General features: G+C 35.8%; 2 protein-coding genes across 3 annotated transcripts; one reads left to right on the forward strand and one right to left on the reverse strand.

Annotated features, from left to right (window-relative positions):
• Positions 1-1,013: 1,013 nt before the first annotated feature.
• Positions 1,014-15,770, reverse strand: tollip (toll interacting protein). Its single transcript, XM_084404906.1, has 6 exons — positions 15,603-15,770; positions 10,614-10,763; positions 9,169-9,351; positions 5,514-5,666; positions 5,088-5,178; positions 1,014-1,609 (listed from the first exon to the last, which is right to left on the reverse strand). The coding sequence occupies exons 1-6, from the start codon at positions 15,633-15,635 to the stop codon at positions 1,389-1,391; spliced, it is 831 nt and encodes a 276-aa protein (XP_084261032.1). The 5' UTR covers positions 15,636-15,770; the 3' UTR covers positions 1,014-1,388.
• On the forward strand, positions 15,190-19,766 carry slc35c1 (solute carrier family 35 member C1). Of its 2 annotated transcripts, none has more exons than XM_084404904.1 (3): positions 15,190-15,369; positions 17,164-17,669; positions 19,054-19,766. In XM_084404904.1, the coding sequence occupies exons 1-3, from the start codon at positions 15,281-15,283 to the stop codon at positions 19,623-19,625; spliced, it is 1,167 nt and encodes a 388-aa protein (XP_084261030.1). In that variant the 5' UTR covers positions 15,190-15,280; the 3' UTR covers positions 19,626-19,766. The 2 variants fall into 2 exon arrangements, with proteins under 2 accessions (XP_084261030.1, XP_084261031.1); XM_084404905.1 differs by lacking the exon at positions 15,190-15,369 and adding an exon at positions 16,589-16,769.
• Positions 19,767-23,458: the final 3,692 nt, after the last annotated feature.

The following is a 23,458-nucleotide window of genomic DNA, read 5'->3' on the forward strand; positions in this document are numbered from 1 at the left end:
AGTAACAAGCTTCCATACTATGGAGACAAAATTATACTGTCTGTGCTGGTAATTAACAACAGAACCGTCTCTTCATTGTATGTTAAAACAGATATTCTGTAGAAGCGAACTCTCTTGTGCATTCATGCTCGTGCTGTCAAGAAATGACAACCACCAAAAAGGAAGTGACTCTGACTTGCCCAGATGGGTCAAACATCAACCACTCATACATTCACATCGATTCTTGTGGCTGCAAGGCCAGCGATTGCCCTGGCCAATCTACTTCCTTAAAGAGACGTCGGAGGAGATTGTGAACCTGCTTTTTTTAACAACATACAGTAGAGCCATTTCAAATGTATCTCATGGCATGAATCTGTACATTTTAAATGTTTGTGATTAACTCTATGGTGTCATGAGAATGACAGCTCTTTTGTTTCTTGTCTAGTAGCTCTTAATAAACTATAATGCAAATTGAAGATTTCTTGCACATTTTCATTTCTCTGGAAAATTACAGTGGTCTCAAAATTCTGCATATAGAAATAAATCTGCGAATGGCATGGTGGAAAGATTATGGATTCGCATTGTATTGATTTTAGATGCAAAATTATTATCATTGTGGGCAACCAATGACCGTTGCTCATGATCTTATATATTTAAATTAGAAGTTAAATCCATGTTAAGTTAGAGTGGTATGGCAAGTATAGCCTTTTAATTTACATTTTGTAGATGCTTTTATTCAAAGCAACTTACAATAAAAGAACAGCAATTTGACACAGATCCAACATTTTTAATATATATAGTATACACAATTTATAGTATGCAATGTTTATCCTTTTGTGCCCACAAAAACACTATCATAATTTGAAAGGTCTTGCAAATGTTTTGTGTGCAGTGCAATGACAGGCAACGTACTTCTTATATACTGTGACGATATTTGGCATTTTACACTTAGCATAACAGATGCTCTCAGTGACCTGTTCTGGTAATTGTCATAAAGTGGTTTGTGCACATACAAAAGACCCATCAAAATGACATACTCTGATAACTCTTTAATAATCTTCAAAATAAATTATATGCATGTACATTTATGTAACTAAATTCATACAGATAAAAGCATAATATCAAACATCTTTAAGACATGGGATCACTACAATACAGATATGGTATACTGCCCTCAGTGGACATACAACAAGATACTCTTTTGCAAAATTATCCTACATTCTCTATAACATTCCAGAAACATTCATTCTGAATGCTGATTTAGCAAAAACAATTACAAGTTGTTAGATTTACTTGCTACTATTAAGGGTTGATAGACTTCAGTGTGCATTTTTACAAGGTATTTTTGGTATAAAGTTTTACATTGATGGTACAGTTGAATATTTAAGCTCTGAGTGGCAGTTCTCCAGTTAAAGCTCCTCTGCCATCTGTAGCAAGGAGTTTATGGCAGCATCCTTGTTGCCCTGTTGGGCCTCCAAAACAGTGCGAATCACTTCCTTGTCCAGGTTGGGAAACATATCCTGAAGGGCTTTAAGGTCTTCTTCACTGCAAGGGGTGCTCTGTGGTGCAACAGGAGGCACAGCTGGCATTCCCATTGGTACCACACCTTGGTTGTACAGACCAGGGACACCTAGGTGCAAATTTGGACAAAAGATCATTTTTTTTGGTTTTATTTTTTATAATTGAAAGTATTTAAATGTACACAGGAAACAATTTTGGGGATTTTTTTTAATTTATTTTTTTATATATATATAAAGGGAGTCTTACTATTTAAAACAGAATAGGCTTGCTTTATCACTATAACCCTGACATATGAAATAATAGAAAAAAATGACATGCTTTATGTTTTGCATCATATTTGAAACATCAGGCTTTTATGGTTCAGATAGTATGGTGTAGTGAGAATATGGATCTCGAACTCGAGGAGGAAAAAACACAGCAGTATAGCAGACTCAAAATGCAAATAAATATCAGTTGTCACTCGATATCTGCCAATAATATGTCTTAGTAAGATGATATTAAAATGCTTAGTGTTATGATCAAACCTCTGTAGTTTCAAAACATATTATGTAATGCAATACAATGATGATTGAGAGATGAACAAACAAATATTCCCCAAAAGACTGATGGATCGTATTTGATACTCACATTCTAAGATTTATCTTGAAATTTTACTAACAATGTAAGTTATTCTTACATTTACTTAAATATATATATATTTTTTTTACCCGATAAACAAGTATAAACACAAGCAGGCGACAGAAGGCATGTAGAAGATTGTGTACAACAGGTTCCTCAGCAAAGTTTTGATACATTTTGACTGAGACTTTTGCACATTTATGATTTACGTACCATATGATACAGTAAGATGATACAGGGGGGATAGTTATATGCAGTAATGGTATGTAGAAAATGCCTTTTCAATTTCAATTTTCATTTAAGTTTCAACATGCGATTTTAATATGCAATGGATTATCAAACTTAAGACAAAAAGAACATAATTTTTCAGGAAATCATATACAGAATTTATGGTAACACTTTATTTTACAGTGTCAGTGTTACATGTACTTACCACAGTAGTAACAGTAAATTATGCATAATTGCATGCAACTAACCCCCAACCAAACCCTAATCCTACCCTAACCCTATAGTAAGTACATGTAGTTGCTTATCATTACTCAGTACTTAAATATATAATTACACTGTAACAATGACACCTTAAAATAAAGTGTAACCGAATTTATTTAATTTGTTTCAAGAATTAATTTGCATATCTTAAGTTAGCTAAATATACACATCCAGAAGTTTTGTTGAGAATTGTGTAAATGTTTCAAAGTTGTCAATATGTGGACTATATAACAATAGGTGTAAAAGAAATACACAAACTTTATGAGTGTGTGTACAACACTATATTATGTAACAGTTACTCAAAGCATTAGATCAAGTACAAGCATGTTTCTGTGTATGAAACTATAAAAAATGAGTCAGAAGACAGCACTAAGTGGATGAACCTTCAATCCTGCTCCTGGAGGGCCACTGTCCTGCAGAGTTTAGCTCCAACCTGCTTCAGCACACCTGCCTTTGAGTACTCAAGCGATTCTGAAGTGCTTGATGAGCTGATTCAGGTGTGTTTGATTAGGGTTGGAACTAAACTTTGCAGGACAGTGGCCCTCCGGGAGCAGGACTGAAGACCTCTGTTATAGACTAAAGTGAAAGCCATACTTTTTTTGATGCCTCCCTCTTCCTGACCTAAAGAAAAGCCAAATATCATGTTTCTATGTTCAAAAAGACACACACAAACTGTTGGCAGATCTTCTCTTTGTCAAGTAGGTCAAGTTTGTCTTTATGTATGTGACAAACTGCCACACTGTTGAGTCGACACTGTGACATGGTACTTCTGAGCCAGGTTTTCTGATCTCCAAGTACTGCTGCAGCTTCCTTTAGAGTTTCGTATTTGCAGTTTAAAAATGTTGGTCTGTGTTTGAAGTGTTGCAGGATTCAGCTCAGCATATGAAGCAATGACTGAAGAATCCACCTCTCTGGATAAAAGCATGCTCTTCAGTTGAGCGAGAGTATGTAAGCCACTCTGTCTAAACATCTCACTTAACTGCTGGCCAGCGGTGTCCAACATCCTGTAGAAATGCACCTTGTAATACTCCTCAGCTGTTGCTGGCATGTAAGGTGCAGTGTTACCTGAAAGGTGTTTTGGAGGTCTGCGTAAGTTGGGCAATGTATAGGGCTGAACATTAGGTTTAGATGCCATGTCTAATGTTTATAGATGGTCTTGCAGTTTTTTATTCAGATTCTCAAGGTGCAGTTGAGGCATTCCATGTCCTGAATAACCTCTGAAGCCATCAAGAGCCCTAGGACTGTGGTGCCTCTCTCAAATCTATCCAACAATCCCCTGGCAGTTGCTCCTGTGGTAGATTGGGAGTCATTTTCTGCCATCTGTTCTAAGCAGAGTAACATGATCATACTGTGGTGGTACAGACATAATTGCAAGAGTCCTCTTAACCCACCTAGTGGGACACAGGGTTTGTAAGCTGTGGACATTTCCCAGTGTGGCTGCTATTTCTTTAAATGCATGTCTGTACTTTCCAGAAGGATTGTACAGACAGCCAAGACTGTGGACCCAATCCAATGCATCACATGTCAGAGTTGATGACTTGCAAGCAGGGGGGAAACCAGACTCACACAATGAAGGCCACAGTGCACATACAAGGCTAGTGGCTGCTGCTCTAGTTTCTTGGATAGTGCTTGGATAGTTTAATATGAAAAAACTGTTAACTGTTTTTCCGGAGTGTTCCTTTAACTTTGTGTCGACAAAAGCAAAAGGCAAAAGTATAGAATTAAGTAAAGGGGGGAACTTTCAAAAAGTGTGGGGGTGGGACATGTCTCCCTGTCCCCCCGGGAATTGTGCCATTGGAAATAGAGATCACGATTCTCCCACAATTCTGAATAGACATCTAACCAAAATAAAACTTGCTACAGTCTATTCAAATATGTTTAATAATTTGAATTAATTCGTTTTTTTTTGTTTTTTTTCACATATCGGTTAGAAGGAATGACTCATTCTTTTATACTGGTATCATTACTGGATGAATCGTTTTTAAACAAATCTCTTTAATGAATGATTCAATGACAAATACATTTTTAACAGTCACTTGTCGCCACCTAGTGGTGTAACAATGTAATCGATATAATCGTTATTTGATGCGCCAAGTTACTTTCAAAAGGTGATTTGCTCTATTTTAGTTACTACCGTAGACATCAGTGTTTATAACCGAACTATAAACTTTTGTGAAGTTGTTTCATACCTAAACATGACAACCGCTCTCCTCTGGCTCAGCGGTGACGAGCATTTGAATGTTCCAGTGTGATCGTTCTTGTCAAGGTCTAATAGACATAGCCGAATCATTGTCATTCAGGAATAAGATCACATGGGTGTTGAAATCGAGATTGTGATCTTTTAACAATTAATCATGAAGCTCTATCATATAGACCCTGAATTTAAGCACAATCGGCCAATGTTCGATTACAGTTTTAAAATGAATATTTCCTGATCGCTTGGTGCATCCCTAGTTATGATGATAGATTGTTAAACAAACCTGCTATGGGCACATATCCAACACCTTGCTGATAAACTGTAGGCATCAGAACCACAGGTTGCGGCTGCATCATCATTCCCGCTGGTATTGACTTGATCAAAGAAAAGAAAAAAAATGATTCACCAAAAGTTGACAAGCTCTTTCCTTGAGAGAGCTACTGTTCTTACAATTTTTCCCAATTTATAGCACGTGTGTGAATTTTAGAGCATGTCCTGACCAGGAAATTTGTATAGGTTACAAGTAATTTGAGCAAAAATGCAAAATGACACAATTGCAGCAAAGAGAACATATACCAATCACAATCAAATTGGTTTACAACTTAACGTCAACATTAAGCAACTGCTTTTATCTTTTGTTTGCAATAACACCTGGTCAAGACATGCCAGAATTTTCAGTTCAAGCACAGAAGTATTTCTTAGGACTTACTGCAAAAGACATGACAAGATTAATCATGCCCTCTTTGTCATCACCCTGTCTTCCGCTCAAACTGTACCACTCATCCACTACGGTGCCCTCGCGCAGGCCCTCTGGGATAGTCACGTGTGTCCATGCGATGCGATCATCCATGGAAAATGCCCTCTGTCCACCAACACACAACAACCATCAGTTAGGAGAGGTTACTGCCAGAATAGTTACCATTACATTTAGGTTTTCAGAATTTAAAATTTCATGATTTAAAAAAAAAAAGTTGTTTGTCTGTTGACATTTGTGATATTTGTGAGTGATGTAATAGACAGCAGACAAACGGCTTTCTAAAGCAGGGTATCGGCAGGATTCAAAACAAAAACAAATTAAAGGCTTTAAGACCTTTTTTAAGATATGCACAAATAAAAGTAATACCATATGAGTGGGGTTTTTCAGTGTCTATTTTACACTATAATAATAATAATAATAATATTAAGAATTTGTTACATTTATATAGCGCTTTTCTGAGTACTCAAAGCACTTTACATGGAATGGCAGCCATATTGCACCAGAACGCCCACCACACACCAGCTTATTGGTGGAGGAGACAGAGTGATGAAGCCAATCAGTATATGGGGATGATTAGGAGGCCATGATGGACAGAGGCCAAGGGGCAAATTTGGCCAGGATGCCGGGGTTACACCCCTACTCTTTTCCGAAGGACATCCTGGAATTTGTAATGACCACCTCGATTTAACATCTCATCCGAAGGACGGCACTAAACCATAATATAACCCATAAACCCCCCAATTTGAACAACTTTACCATTCAAATATAGATTTTTGACAAAAAACTAAGCCTGCGTCCCAATGTGCATACTATCCATCCTAAATAGTATGTGACATTAGTAATTGTCAATACTATTTAGGGCAGATAGGGTGGATAGTATGCACATTGGGACGCAGGGTAAGTGTTTTATAAAATAATAAACCTTACATTTTAGCCTTTAACCCATTTTTTAAGAAAAGGGATAAGTCAAAATTACAAATGATTATGTTTATATTAATAAATAAATAAATATTATAATATATTTATCAATTTTTTTAAAGGAATATACATTTTATGATTTACTTAAGATACTTGAAACTATAATGAAAACTTTTCTTATACTATATAAGACTTATGTCCTTAAATTTGATTTAACTGAATATAAGACTTTAAGGACCTTTTTAACCTTTTTCACTTATTGCTGTGGAAAAGGTTCTGGTTCCAGTAGCATAAACAGCTGCCTATTTCTCTGATACAAGTCCATAGTTGAGAGCATTATTCTGAAGAAAAAAATTAATCTGAAATAACAACAATCATGATTTATAATTTAAATTAAATTAAAATATTAAAATAATTTGTGATTGTAATTCATCAAAGTGCAGTTTTCAATGACTACAACTAGACTAAATCACCCAGACTTTTATGCCCAGTTTCACAGACAAGGCTTAAATTGCTCTCTGTTCTGCTGTCATACTAAAACATTTATTTGCGAGTTGAAAAGTTTCGAATTCAAGTGAAGCTGCAGTTCAGGAGGCGGTATCTAAGCGCCACTATGACAGGCCTGTTTCTATTGGTCACTCTCGCTTGGCGCAACAATTTGGCCGCAAGCAGCCTGGCCAAATTTGCCCCTTGGCCTCTGTCCATCATGGCCTCCTAATCATCCCCATATACTGATTGGCTTCATCACTCTGTCTCCTCTCCACCTGTAAGCTGGTGTGTGGTGGGCGTTCTGGCGCAATATGGCTGCCGTCGCATCATCCAGGTGGATGCTGCACATTGGTGGTGGTTTAGGAGATTCCCCATTCCATGTAAAAGCGCTTTGAGTACCCAGAAAAGCGCTATATAAATGTAACGAATTATTATTATAAAAAAAAATTTTAGTCGCAAACAATGACAGCAGAACAGAGAGCAAGTATGTGCGTGCGTAATGAAAACTGTACAAAGAAAAACAAACATTTACTTGCACTGCAAAGAGCTTTGATCTCAATTACTTTATTTTTGTAATTAAGAACAGCATTAAGATGATCTTTTTTTTTTCAATTACAAAATTATTTGTACTCTCAAACACATTATGTTTGACTGAATAAATAAAATAAAAAACACAAAAGTCATTCCATAGGCATAAGCTTAATCCCAGACTAAAAGCAACTTGTACTGACTTATCTTAAAATATGTCAGTGTCAAAGATGCACAGCAGTAATGTTTTATTCTAAACATTACATTTATAAAAGCTACTTATACATCCTAATTGAACTTAGTCACCTAAAACTTGCCTAAGAAAAAAAAAATGGTTAAGACATTGAAGAATGAAAAAATGCGTAAATTTTTTTTTTCTATTTTCAAATGTTCACTATTTTGAACTACTTGAAAGGCAAACCCACTGTGCTGATAGGAAACAAAGGAAAGTAAATTGCTGCTCCAACAGGATATTTGTATTGTAATATTGTAAAAGTCTAAATTATTTTGTCTTCTTTTTTGTTAGAAATAAAGATAGATTTTAGTAAAAATTTTATTAAACCTACATATTAATCAATTCTTGTCAACAATACTGAATGTTGCTTTAGTCACAGTTATTGTTTAATGATGGCGGTGCCGTGTAAAAAACAAACATTTTGTCATAGTTTTCGTTAACAAAAAAAAAAAAAAAAATAATATATATATATATATTATATATTATATATATATATATATATATATTAAAAAAAATATATATATATATATATAAAAAAAAATATATATATATATATATATACAAAAAAAAATTTATAACACTATTAAAGGGACACTCCACCCATTTGCATTAAGCTTTGCATTGTTAGACACCCAGTCATACTATTGAATGGTCGTGCAACACTCTCTCATTTTCCCCTGAGACGGGAGAAATCCGTTATTTACCTTTTACACTTCCTCCTACAATGACGCAAAAATCGTCATTTTGCATCATTGTAGGAGGAAGTGTAAGAGGGGGGGATTTCTGTTGAGACTACAAGCACTAGTTCCTCATCTTTCCCAGGGGGCGGGACCCGCTCACGCTACAGACCTATTACAGATCAGTGGGTGGGACTTTACTCTCGGAAACCCTAGTTTCGCACCGCATATGTTCTGACTGAATACAAACGAGGAGTAATGAGTTCGCCAACTAACTAGACATTTTGTGTGAATGTGAAATGAATTTCAAGCTCTGGTGGTAGCTAGCCTTGTAGACGGAAGAGTGATTTCTCTTATAGGCAGATATGCGCTTTCTGGATTAGTGGGAGTGGCTTGCGGAGCTGTGCAATGTGGTGCATTGTGGGAGTTGTTGTCTTTCATACAAATGCGTCCTGAAGTTATTTTTTGTCTTTCCTCGGTCACAAAGGCACCAAATTCAAAATTTATTTTACATTTCGACTACATATATGACCCACTTTAAATAAAAAACAATGTTCAAATGGGTGGAATGCCCCTTTAAGATTGTTGGCTTTCAAGGAAGTAATCGATGTACAAAAATAGATGAGAGCTTTCCATTATTTATAGCTCAGATGAGAAAGAGACAAGAATGAAGTAGATAGAATGAGGTAAGACAAAATGATGGCATGCTAGACAAAAATGAAAAGGTTTTATATGTAATACAAAGTTATTTCAGTCTGACCTCATCAAAGATTTCCAGATAGAAGGAATCCACCCCAGGTGGGACAGTGCACTGGATGACCTTGTTCCAGCGAGGGTTCTTTGCTCCATTGTGCGCAGTAGGAGTCTCATAGACAGCATACCCAAGTCGAATCCTGCAGTAAGGGTCCATGCGTGTCATACCATAGTTCTTTGCAAGCTTTGCCTGTTGAAATAAGAATCTGATATAAGATAATATCATAACTTATAGGCTTTTGAATTTCCTTTCAAATATTCTGTATTTTTTTGGACACCTAAAGTCACAGATGCACAAACACAAAAAAAGTCGCAATGAGCCATTCATGTACAAATTCAGTATTAAGCAAAGCAACTGGCTGAAATGCATTGCTCATGTAAGCGCCTAATCAGAGTTTTAACCACAGAAAATGTGAGCAATATAAATAACTTGTTATTATTACTACTATACTATTATTATTATACCTTTAAACAGGTTAGTCACTTTTACGAGATAGACCTGCAGCATAAAACAAAAATACACGTGGTAAAACAGACATATTTTCTATATATTTTTTTTTAATTATACTAGAATTATACATAAATTATTGACACTGCCCAAAAAGGCAAAGTTGCATACCCAAATCCTAAAGGTGCAGTCACATTTACTGTTTTCCAATGAACTTTGGCAGGCAAAATTCTGAAATTTCAATAGGAATCCATGCAATCGGGTATTTCACACAAGGACGAAAGAATTCGCTAATGTGACGGCACCTTAACTTAGATGCTGATTCATTTTCCAGTCAATAACAGCTCAATAAATAATCAGTCGACAGATCAGAAACACTTCACAACTGAGAGACGCTAGCTTGGGATCAGCTTAGGCCACTCTGGGACCTCTTGGAAATATATTTACCTCAGAAACAAAAACAACTGTGAAGAGATGACTCCAACTCCTTTGAGAACTTCAGATGACGCAAACTCTGAATCAACATGCATCAATGCTATAATAATTTGTATTATTGTAATCATTATGTTCACAACTTGTAATGAGCAAATCATTTCTGCCATAAATGAATGCATTGTTAGCTAACTGCGTGATTTGTATATGGAGATTTCTAAAATACATTACTTGGACAGTCACATCTGATAACAGATGACTTTAAACTGTAAAATAGACATGCATTTTCTGTAAAGCTGAAACGATATGTGTTGTGAAAAGCTATACAAATAAATGTGAACTGAACTGAATTAAATAGCTAGTCAACTGGGAAAATGAGAAGTACTATTAAATTAACTTTAAAATAATGAAAAATGACATGTTTTCTGATATGTAGTAACGTAAAAACATAAGGTATTATGCTTTGCAATGTAGCAAAGTATCTACATTTCTACATCTACGTTTCCCAAAATTAAATTTCTTTTGTAAAATACTTTATTGCTGTCTAATATTAACATAACACAAAAAGGTACCTGTACTACAGTGATGCTGAGGCGACCAGCTGTTCCCAAAGATCCTCCGTACTGCAGCTGTCGGGCTGCCTGGGCGTCTAACTGTACCTGCTGTTGTAGTTGAGTCGGGGTGATCCTCAGAAAATCCTGAGGCAACTCACCAATGTAGACCTAAACACAGAAGAAGTACATAAGCAATATTTACAGTTTTAACAGTAATTACTAGTCATTCGTTAATGTGATCATCTCAAATCAGTGACTACTGGTTGTCCAAGTACTTCTAAAGGAGCTATTTGAATGGTTAATAAAGACAAAGCATTTTAGTAGACATTATAAAGAGAAGTGAAGAAATAGGGCAACCCTGTTTAACCCCGACGTTTGATGGAAAATCGGGTTGATGTGCCTCCTGGTAAAGAGACTGAACTGTTTGAATTTTGCATAAAAAGAAACTGTTTCCAAATGTATCCCCAAACTCAAATCATGGAAACAATGGAAAATAAGCAGGTGTTCAATTGAATCAAAAGTTGTTGCAATCGTTGTTTAATAATGTGATTGGTCTAAACTTGGCTAGAATTTTGGGATCCTTATACTTGCCTGGCTTGGGATTTAAATTAAAATATACCTTGTTGCTTCTTTTAACATAGAATGGGTCTAATAAGTCCCCAAAGAAAACTCCATCCAGTTTAAGTTTGTAGTGTACTGTTCATCATTATCAGTGGGTGATGTCTTATTACAGTTGTAATCGAAATTATTCAACCCACATTCCAAATCTGGTTTATTGTCAAAATTTGAGACTTTCAGCTGTTTGCAATGAACAAATCCAACAAAAGTAACTGCAATAGCTCAACAAAAATGTTTCAAGTGGTTTCCCCCAAATTCAAATGAAAATGTCACTTTTAAGGACTTCTGCAGTCTCAAAATTATTCAACCCCCTGAATAGAATCCCTCACAATAGCACAAATCTGCAAAACAGGTGTTGTCTCAAGCACACCTGATGCAACAAATCAAGAAGTTCATTAGTTGCACCAGGTTTGCTTGAGCTAAAACACATGAAATATCTGAACTGGCTAGGTTTGTTGAGTGTCATGTTTGACTGCGTGTTAGAAATATGGCTAACACCGTGTCCTAACTACCCTAACGACGCGTGATAAAAGGTATTTTTTCCATGTTAATCAGAGTTTTTGTCCTAACCAGCCATGACACACAATTCTATTTTAGAAACGGTTTCTATTTTTCTGCGATGTCGTGGCTGGAACAACAATTTGATTATGTAGCCTACTTATCCATTTTCTTGCGAGTGCCGTCAAGATTACTCTCTGGTGCTGTGCACTTGCCGCGAGACTCTGCCCACACGCTGTTCCGATTGGCTGTGGGTTTTGATTGCTTTTTACGCATCTCACAGTCACGTCACGTCTAGTGTGGAAAGGCAAATTATTTGTCGCTGGAATCTTATCTTATCGCGTCTGGTTAGGACACTGCGTAAGTCAAAAGAATGGTCCAAAGTTAAGAGAAGATAATCATCACCCTTCACAAACAAGGAACAGGACACAAAAATATAGTGAAGGCACTAAATGTTCCTAGAGACACCACTGGAAGCATAGTTCGCAAGTTCAAAGTAGGGCTGAAACTAACGATTATTTTTTCAATCGATTCATCTACCGGGGGTCTATCTATATTGTTTTCCCTGATTAAATCTAACAATAATTTTTTAACCATAGCAGTGTCAAACATAACAGTGTCAAACATGGCAGTGTCCATAAAACAGTTTTACAACAATTGACAGTGTGTTATTAAATACTTGAGTCGAGGCGTGTGTTCATCCATTATATTTTAAATAACCACAGTGTTTCCGCTACATTCATTCTGTGATGGCGGGCCGCCACACCAAAAATCATCCCGCCACGTCCGATATTGTGCATTCTATTGTGTTATTGTTAAGCCCCACTAAAGGCATAAAAAACATTGTAAAGCACCATAAAGTTTTCGTGCGCTATATTCCAAGACTTCTAAAGTCATTCGATAGCATAATGTGAGGTAAAAATGAATATTTAAGTTGTTAAGTTAAAGTTGATGGAAAAACTTTAACTTACGTGAATAGGGTAAATTTTTTAACCTTTAGATATCACCATGAAAATTACTGAGTTGATTACTTACATCAAGACAAACAAAAAATGTATTACAAATTTTTTTTAATTGTTTGTTAACATGGACAAACGGTGCATAATCTAATTACGTATGCGCTAATTTGCATAAATACCATAACAGATCTAAACACTGGGTATAGCCAGGTGAAAATGCTTCTTTTTTTTTCTTTTTTTAAGTAGTGCAATTCAACAGGCTTTTTTGTTTCAAAAACATTTGCCATTATTTTACTTCCATAGTTTGTCAAACTTTAAACTGGAGTCAAATAAGATGCCCAAATTCCTGGCACACTGTGTATTATATGGGGCGAGAAAGCCGAGAGAGTCAGGATGTCAATTGTATGACTTCTTATGCTGTTAACTCAAATGTATGTTTATTCTTTCAAATAACTGTTTAACAGGATAGATTTTATGTGACATTTTAAAGGATACCTCTCTAAAACTTTACTTATACAGTATCTGTTATTATCCAGGCTCTTTTCCAGTTAATTTCCAAAAACCATGACCAAAGTACTGCTGACCATGGTACAATTTTCTTTGTAAATGGGTCATTGACATGGCGTGTCAATTCTGGTGTCCAAAGCATATTCCTAATATTAAAAATGTATACATTTTTAAATGCACTTCATTAAGTGACTCAACTTCCCTCTCTTTAATTACTCATGTGAGAATGCATTATAAATAATTAATCTTTAAGGAACTATTGAACTCAAAAGTCCCAAAATGTCATTCCGGGTAACTGTCCCAGCTTAAAATCTGAATACAAAAATACAACAAAAATGTAAAAAAAATAAAAATAAATGTATTTAAAATCTACTTGGTCATAACTGTATTGATGTTTTCAACGATACCTACAAGTATAGTGATAATACTAAGCTTATAAATTTTTATGACAGAAAGACTTTTGTCTCCAAATTGTGATTTCTCTAATGTCATTCATGGATAACAGACATCAATGTCCATTTTGGACCATAATGCAAGTTGTAGTTTTCCATAGGTGGTTAAGTTAGTGCCTGATTATAAAGAAAAAATATTTGTTTTGTCATTCCTGGATAACAACATGTCATTCTTGGATAACAAAAAACCTCTGTTAATCAGGACATGTCATCCGTTATCCTGAATGACATATGCATAACAATCTAGTTTTTAATTAACATTTGTAAACTTTTAGGCATAGTTATATTATTAACATTATTTACATAATTGTTCTGGGGTTGTGCCATATTTGTGCTGTCATTCATCTTGATTTCATATGATTAAATGAGTCACATGATCATTATCATTGAATTGAATTTTGTAATGTTAATGGTCAAATCATTAACAAATGTAATCATATTTATTAATATATCAACATTTTATAAAAGCTTTAGTATAGCTCTGGTGTTTTAAGGTCATTTCTGTCCTTCCAGACACCTCTGTCTAATAAAGAGAGGCAGAGACGGTTCAGAGCCAGGATAAACGCAGATGCTGAAGCTAGGGCTGAGTATCTTGGAAAAAAGAGAGCAAGGTATTATAGTGATGACTATGAGTCAGTAACAAGCAAACTTGAAATATTAATCGAAATAGGTTCACACTCATTTGCAATAAGCCTAAATGTTTTAGCTGTATAATGTGTTGTACTGGCCATTGTTTATGAAGCATTATAATTTTACAGATTTACGGTAAACTTTACAGATTTTTGAATCATTCAAAACTTGTCAGTGTCTCTTACTTGGTTTCAAGTTTGAGCGTTGGAAAGAAAGATTATACTGAGGATGTTTTTTATGGTAATACTGAAACATATTGCAGAATGTCCTTCCGTCTAACAGTATGTCATTCTGGCTAACAATGACACAGGACATTTATTTAACCCATATTTGTGTGTTAGATTACACAATTCTGTTTTTGTTGAGTTAGGCTAATGATCAAACAAGTCTTATTTAATTTATTGGAAAACATTTTCCAGCTTTTTTTTTGGGTTCTGAATTTTGAGTTATCAGCAGCCAAAAATGAGCCTGTGTCTATGTGAAATCCCAAATTGATTATATTAATTGTGATTAAAATGTAGTTTTCCGAGCTCTAGTTGTTTGTTGAGCTCCAATTATGGATATCAGTAACTTACATTTGTATGCCAACAATGGTAGAAATGTAACGCAAGTAATTAAAAAATGCATTACGTTAACGTTACCCAGGAATGACATTTTCATGAGGAAAAAGATCTGATTCACCAAAAAAAATGGTTAATTACATTCTTGAAATGTGTACATGTCATTGCATTACATACACAACACTCTAAAAGTATAGAAAGTCTTAAAATTTTAAAACCTTATCCGTCATTCACCCAAATACACTTCTATTATATCGGTTTACTATGATTGTATTTTATTATATTGATATCACCAACCCTAAACAACTGAGGTTGACTAGAAGTGTCCGTTATTACGTCATGCGTCAACTTCCCTTTACATACAAACTGCTTGCTAAATCACGAGCCCGATGTAGCCAACAATACCGTGCACAAAATTACGTGTAACAACTATCATCCATCATGGATGATAATTATATTTGATGACGTATAACCATCACATCTTTGTTGACACAAACGACCTACTTGTTATGAAGAACTCGACGTTTCGGCAACACAAAATTAAGAACTGGTATACGTATACATTTTGTACTTTTCGATACTTTGTGCGTCAAACATTGTGATGTTTAGACGCCACTTGAGCTGTCTTCTTCTTGTAACATCTACACATGCCTATTGTTACATTGGTAATTCTGTACTGCGCAACTTTCAATGTTTGTTTTCATCGGGGAAAATGTTTATTATGCAGCGTGAGCAAGCTAACATGTTGCTATTAGACTGTATTTAAATCAAATGAACTCTTACCTGCCCCCGTTGCGTGCTAATTGTTGTTGCCATTTCGAGGTAAGGTAGACAACGGTTGTCTTATTTTTTTCAAATAAGCAAAATATAAAAATAATTACGTCAGAATGCACTGATATCTAACGAGATGCACTAGCGAAGCTCGCGACCGGAAATGACCAACCACCCTCTCAGGCGCCGCCCCGTTGTACATTTCAGAATAAAAGTCTTTTGGCATCTATTTAAAATTAGAATGATTACATCGGAGACTTCTCAATAAAAACTCAATCACCATGACAAAAATTACTTCAATAAAATTATGCAAATCACACGCGCGCGCACAAACAAACACTCATTAATTCAAACATTCATCAAACATAGGCCTACCACATTTGCACCTGTAACGTTACACAGAAATCCCTGTAATAACTGTCAAGTTGAATCTACCTTCCCAGAGCCAGTGATTCATCTATTTTGATGTTCCTATTCCCTATAAGATGTTCCAGGCAAATAAATATACCAATTAACAAAATAATGGATTAAGATATTTTTACAACACGAGTGGTGTTGCACATAACTGCACTATATACTTAATCTGAAAATGACATTAATGCTAAATAATGTTTTTAGGGAAGCTACACACTTTTGTTTTGATTATGGAAGTAGCTTCTAAATGTGTTTATAGCTACTATTGTTCATAACCTATAAGCAGATAGCCTATATCATAGACAAAAAAATATTTTGAATTATGATAACTTCTGCCTTAAAGCTCTAAAATAAAGTTATTAAAACGATACCGTTATCATTAATTTGGTCAAAAAAAAGAACAAAAACAAAATCAAGTACAAAAAACGGAAATAATACATTTAACCATCATTATAACAAAAACTATACACTATTTCTTGGGAGATTGTCTAGTTTGGTTTTTGTTGGTGAAGATCGAGAAATGTGCTTTTTTTGTGACTGATTTAGCACTTTTAAATTGTGTTTTTTTTTTCATCTCATCGTTTTTGATGGGATTGAAGTCTGTGTTGACAGATAAAATGTGTTCTATTGATAACAATCAAAAACGTAGGCCTACTACGGTATATTCTCTTAAGGGAAAGGAGGAGTTAAAAATTAAAAACACTTCCTGATGTAGCTACTAATGTGCAGTGCAAATGGTTTGGAGCAAGTCAGACGTCCAGTAAGGTAAGACTCTAGTATCAAATTCGAACATATTTGTACATTTTTAAACGTTACAAACAAACATCGAAGTTATGTTATTTTGTTGTTTAAGTAAGAGAATAAATATATGGCTAAGCATCTGAAAACGCTCCCCTAGTATTTGTTTTATTGTGAGAGTCTATGTTGTGCGGTTTTGTTTTTTAATTTAATTTTATTTTATTTCTTATTGTTAGGTGAGGGTATCACTTTAAGAAACGCGGAACAGGGAAGTTGTCGACCACTCTGGTTATCGCCTGTCGCTTTTCTCATGTCCAGCTCAGAGATTCACAGGGAGCCGACGCGAAATGTTGCTGTTATTATGAAATAACTAATGTTCATTTACATTGTTCCTCTTCCTTTATTCCTGAAACATGAACAGGTCCCAACTCAAACGATCCAGAATATTAAGAATGGCCTTCACAGACTACACTCGTCCGGGGGACAAAGAAGAGACCTTTATTCTGAGAGCGACAAAAATCGGGTTGGTCGTGACTCTTTACTGGTTCGTTTCGATTGCCATGGTATTCCTGAACAACGACCTGTTAGACAACAAGGACCTAGATGCGCCTATCTTCATCACATTTTTCCAGTGTGTTGTTAGCGTTGGACTATGTTTGCTCATGAACGTTCTCGCAAACTTTTGTCCGGGATACGTGGATTTCCCGACTTTAAAATTTGATTTGAGAGTGTCCAGAGAGATGTTGCCGTTGACGATCGTGTTCATCAGCATGATCACATTCAACAACCTGTGCCTAAAACATGTGGGAGTTGCTTTCTATACGGTTGGCCGCTCGCTTTCCACCGTATTTAATGTTATTTTGTCCTACACTGTTCTAAAACAATCAACGTCCTTGTACGCGGTGCTGTGTTGTGGAGTCATTCTAGGTGAGTATCAACCCTCCCCATCTCTCTTATAAAATAAAGAAAGAAATTAACACACAAGTGGAAACATGTTTCCTCAAAGTAAATACAAATAATCATTAAAACATTTAACAATGTGAGTTTTAAAACATCTATAATTAATTGAATCGCGAGGCAAGTAAAGATGCACACTAATAAAAATATTTATTTTGATTCCAAGAAAATAAGTGCAACAAGGATAACGTCAAATAAAAACATGGAGAGCCAATCAGAATCCACCCGACTTTTAAAGTGCTCGAGCATTTAAAGCGGCAGATGACATAATGGCAGCGCACGATCATAATCATAAACAGAATATTGTTGTTCGTTAGTATGGACTATGTCTATAACTATAAACTTTTAATAAACATTATAATGCTATGATAATAGGAGAGTCTACTCTATACCACAGCTATGACAATATCGAAACAGAGGACCAGTATCATTATCACTCTCAGTATTTTATGTATTTTCAACTGAAGAATAATAAAAACAGTGACAGTCAATCAGATTTCACCCGACTTAAAAGAGCTTGAGCTTTTAAGATTTATCAGGCACTCATGGGCCGTTTACATGACACCATTTTCAACTAAACTAAAAACGAAACTTTTTTCCCGTTCATTTACACAACAACAGCGTTTTGGTGACCTGAAATGCAAGCTTTTGAAATCAGGTTTCAAAGTGCAGGCTTTTGAAAACTATACCATTATTGGCACCGTGGAAACTACAAAATAGCAAATTTGTGAAAACATCATGCAGGCGTATTACGTGTACAGTCTATGGGCCCGATTTTAACGATCTAAGCACATGGTCTAAAGCGCACAGCCCAAGTGGAAAAAGACGGGAAAGCACGCCCATGGGCACACAGATGGGCGCAAATGCATTTGCTATTTAAACAACGTGGCGCAGGACGTGAAAATGATAACTGTGTCGGGCTGAAACTAGCAAAAAACACTTGCGTCGCGCCTGCCGCTGCATTGCGACAGGTGTATGATAGGGCCCTAAAGGTGCATAGTGTTTCTTAAGTGACATCGCCAACTAGCCTACTGGCCTGGTATGCATAACATTTTAATGTTCTTTTCACGGATCCTTGTGAATGGGGATTGTTTGGACAATGTTGTTGTCTGTACGTGAAAAAAGCAAAGGAAAAAACTTTCCTTTCTTAATACATCGTTGTCATAAATATACCCTTAGAATAAACAAAATGTTATTCTTCACTGGCCTAAAACTAAAAAGTAAAACCAGGAAAATGCCTTTGTTTTTGTTTTTTATACTTTCCCAGCAACTGTGAGGATCCCGTTCATCAACACAATGGTGTCTGCTATAAAAGAGGAATGCTGACAGTTTGTGCTTTGTTCTTTGCCTTCAGGTGGATTCTGGCTGGGTGTGGACCAAGAATCTGTGGCAGGTTCCCTTTCTTGGACAGGCGTCATTTTTGGTGTAGTTGCCAGCCTTTGCGTATCTCTCAATGCTATCTACACAAAGAAAGTGTTGCCAGTGGTGGATGGAAATATCTGGAAGCTCTCCTTCTACAACAACCTCAATGCTAGTGTACTTTTTATTCCCCTTATGGTCATTTTCGGGGAATTCAAAAGCTTGTTTGAGTTTGGTCGACTAACGGATTTACATTTTTGGGGCATGATGACGTTAGGTGGAATCTTCGGCTTTGCAATTGGATACGTGACGGGACTTCAGATCAAATTCACCAGTCCATTGACGCACAATGTGTCCGGCACAGCCAAATCCTGTGCACAGACTGTGTTGGCAGTCGTCTACTGGGCGTCCAATAAGAGTGGGCTCTGGTGGACAAGCAATATGATGGTGCTGGTTGGATCCTGTGCCTACACCTGGGTCAAAGGACGTGAGATGAAGAAAGTGCAAGTGCCTGTGGAAACACAAATCACAAACACAGAGAAAACTAAAGATGACCCAGGGGTGTGAAAATATTTTGGGAATTATTTTGTTGTAGAGACTGTCTGTTTAGCACATCAATATATATGTATATTTTATGGGCATTTGAATATTTGATGTATACAATTTCCTTTGAAGTGTAAATTATTATTATTATTATTAAAACCTTTTTAATAATACTATATCTAACTTTTTTAACAACACCATATTTCCAGCAACATTAGTTGCTGTGCCTGACAGATTAAGTACTCACAAATCTGACAATTTTTTAAAATATATATATTAGTATTAATTGCATCAATCAATAAGACATACTGCTAAATTAATTTAAGGCTATAGACTATAGTAATTTTTATGTATAAATATGTGGATTATGCAGCCCCAGCGTTCCTGAAGTGTCAAATACTTCTATCAGTTAGGCTACATGCACATGACAAAAAGACAATGTAAACAAGTCTTTATTCAGGTGAGAAACCAGGCTTTGTCAGGGGGGCCAGAGGAAAAAAAAAAATGGTGTGGTTTAATTTCAGCCTGCATCAAGTCAGATTGTGGATTGATCATTCAGAATATTTCATCCAGTTCCTTCTGCTTGAAGATCTGGAGACATCACACCAGAAGTGTTTACCGCAATAAACACAAACCAGCACATTCTCACCTCTCAAAGATTATCTCATTTCATCTGGAATTTATAGCTCAGTGTTTTACAGCCATAGGCTGCACAATGCTGTGACATTTTCGATGAAAATTAATAGATTTGTTAATTGTGAGTGATGAACAGCCTCATGTTAACCGTTCCAAGATGGCAGACAGGTTGACATATTTAGAGCGGTTGAATGTGGATTCTATGTATACATTTCTATGCATGGAGCATTCAAATTTGGTAAACAGAAGCTCAAGCATGCTTGCTTGACATATGAGAACCAATGAGGTTCTTTCTCGAGAGTAAAGCAAATACATTTAAGCTTCCGTTTCCATATTTGAGTGATCTATATGTATGTTTGCTGTTTAATGTTTAATTGCCCAATTCAATCTTTTCATCATATAGGGATCGTGTCTCTTCAGAAAACGTAGATTAAAACGCTAGATTCATATGGATTTCTTTTATAATCTTTTTATGAATGTTTTGAACAGTTTTGGGTTAGTGTTGAACAGTCAGTTTTCAATAGAGGGACATAAATATCTGATTTCATATATGTTAATTTATGTTCCAAAAATGAATGAAAGTCTTATGGGTTTGGAATGACACGAGGGTGAGTAATTGATGACAAAATATTCATTTTTGGAAACCTTTTAACTTGTTGCACAGACTTGTTCGTTTAAGGAGGACACATACTGTGAAGGTGAGTAACATGAATGCTTATAGGGTTAAAAGACAAAGCGACAGATCAGGAATAACCTGTTCCCTGGGATGGTGTTATTTATTCACTGGGCCATTGTCACTTTTGTCTCAGGCATCTGCATGGTGTCCTGTAATAGGACACTCAAAATCTAATTACAACAAATGTCTGGTTTGGATTTCTGGCCATTTATACGTGAGTTAACAGATACTGATACATGAGACAAGACACAAATATTGAATATTTATGTTTTTTTGAATGAGGTCTCCATATAGATTTATATAGGCTATATATATATACTTTATATTAAAGTTATTATATGATGATTAATGTCATATTTTTAAATATGATGGTTTCATTATAAATATGGTGATTATCTCTATAGCACGAATTTTATTCATCATGCCATTTATACGCCAAAAATAGTTTTTGCGTGCATATGATACGCACAGTAAACCGCTTGAGTAGGATCCGCTAATTAGGGGTGTGGAGTGCGTGCATATTACACGGCACGCCATAAAGTGCGTATCATATGCACGCGAAAACTGCGTATCACATGCAGCCAAAAACTATTTTTGGCGTATTAATGGCACGAGAAATAAAATTCGTTCTATAGATACTCACTTTCATGAGATCGGGCTGGATAATTATCATCTGAATGTAACATGTCATGTCAACAAATTAAAAATCAGCCAGATATTTATCATCATGTTAATTAGGCCCGACAGCAGGGGCACCTTTTACCCAAAATACCATACTTTTACTTTGGTTTAAATAAATTGATCAAAACTGAAAATCATAAGGACCTTTTTTCTCTATTCAATAATTTTAGTGATTCTCATTTGCTACTTAAATCTGCAGCACTTTTAAAAACATAAAATATTAGGTCAAAGTAGTGCAGAATCAACTTTGAGCTGCTGCCCGTGATCGCATCAAGGATCAGCCCAAAATCCACATGCATCTTAAAAAGCTTATGTTTCAGAATATGCTGCGGCAAATTTTTGTGCCATCTAGCGGTTTAGAGGAAAATAAAACCAAAGGAGCCTTTAGCCCCGTTGTACATTCGTCACACGAGGAAATACTTGAATCGCCAAACCAAATTGATATACAACGTTCAGGGGTGTCCAAACCTGTTAATCGAGGAAGTTTAGCTTCAGCCCTTAATTAAACACACCTGAACCAGCTAATCAGGATATTCAGGATCACTAGAAACTGTGTTGGAGCTAAAGTGGCTTGAAAAAAACTGCCATATGGGGAGTCTTCAAATTGAGATAGCATTGATGACGTGGCTGCTAAGATATGCAGGCTCACTAGGATACAGCCTTACATTTGAGAAGCACCCTATGTGAGTTGATGTCCTAAAATCAAGGCAGAGCATTGATTTAAAATGGGGATTAAACTGACTGAACTGCTTAGTTTCAACTCACACATTCAAGCCAATCAGAATATTCAGGCAGACCATGGTGTAATGCTAGATGAAATTAAATATTTCTTGTTTTTTAAAGTCACCATGAAGTCAAAATTTACAGTTCTTGATTTTTTAATGGAATACTGCTATTTATGTGCCTCGGAAATCTGAATATTTTGCTGCGTTCATGCCATGTTGTATTTACCGTAAATAAATAAAGCTCCATACATTTTCGAATAGCTTTCGCTGAACTTTGATGTAATACACAGATTGGTCTGTACGAAGCCACAATGCTAAGTCCCAATTCAGCGACTGCATCCTTTGAATGGCGCATTCGAAGGCCAATTGCAACAAAAGGCTGTCCCAAAGGCTTCTTCAAATGCAGCCTCCAAATGCATCCTTTGTTTCCCGTGAAATGAAGGATAAAACAGATCGATCCTTCGCAGCCTTGTCTACCCCAGAAATTATTGCGCACCAGTGACGACAGGATTTTTTGAGAGAAATTGCAGAATCACACTTTAAAACGTAATTATTGGGTTTTGGCTTACTCAAATATTTAATGATTCGAATGTAAAAAAAAAAAAAAAAAGTTATCATTTTTGCTAGGTGACCAGAACAATCCTCAGCAGGCTAGACAGTCCCATTTAAGAATGTTCGGTCCGACCTTCATGGCCTTCGAAGGTGTGTCCTTTGAAGTCAACGTCCAGCCTCTGAATTGGGACGCAGCTCAATTCAAACACATCTTAAATCTGCAGTGGTCAGAAGGAACAAGTCATAGCTCTCAGAAAATTACGAGTTTACATGTTGTCATTTCAAGTGCTACAAGCCCGTGAAGGCTTTTCGCAGTTCAGAATAGCAATAGTATTGCAATTAAGGAAAAATTATAAATAAAATGTGTTTATAAAATATAGGCTACAAAGCTATTGTGACAAATATACAAAAAAAAAAAATTCAAAAGTAAGATAGAAATCTTTCACAAACCATATTTAGTTAATATTGTTATGTTATAAGCTAAGTCTTATATAATAGTTGTTGCGATTCAAAATATGCCTCAAATACACAAACTATGGAACGCGAGCAACAGCGAGAGTATTTTATATTCATATTAAGTCTCTCGC

The sequence above is a fragment of the Rutilus rutilus genome (genome assembly GCF_951802725.1).
Source record: "Rutilus rutilus genome assembly, chromosome: 3".
Taxonomy (NCBI): domain Eukaryota; kingdom Metazoa; phylum Chordata; class Actinopteri; order Cypriniformes; family Leuciscidae; genus Rutilus; species Rutilus rutilus.

Coding starts and splice junctions, on each gene's coding strand:
- slc35c1 (XM_084404904.1), top strand. CDS start 15,281: ATGACGTATAACCATCACATCTTTGTTGACACAAACGACCTACTTGTT. Junction 15,370..17,163: donor CAACACAAAATTAAGAACTG/GTATACGTATAC, acceptor AAACATGAACAG/GTCCCAACTCAAACGATCCA. Junction 17,670..19,053: donor GTGTTGTGGAGTCATTCTAG/GTGAGTATCAAC, acceptor CTTTGCCTTCAG/GTGGATTCTGGCTGGGTGTG.
- tollip (XM_084404906.1), bottom strand. CDS start 15,635: ATGGCAACAACAATTAGCACGCAACGGGGGCAG. Junction 10,764..15,602: donor TTAGCACGCAACGGGGGCAG/GTAAGAGTTCAT, acceptor TTCTGTGTTTAG/GTCTACATTGGTGAGTTGCC. Junction 5,667..9,168: donor ATCTGGAAATCTTTGATGAG/GTCAGACTGAAA, acceptor GTTGGTGGACAG/AGGGCATTTTCCATGGATGA.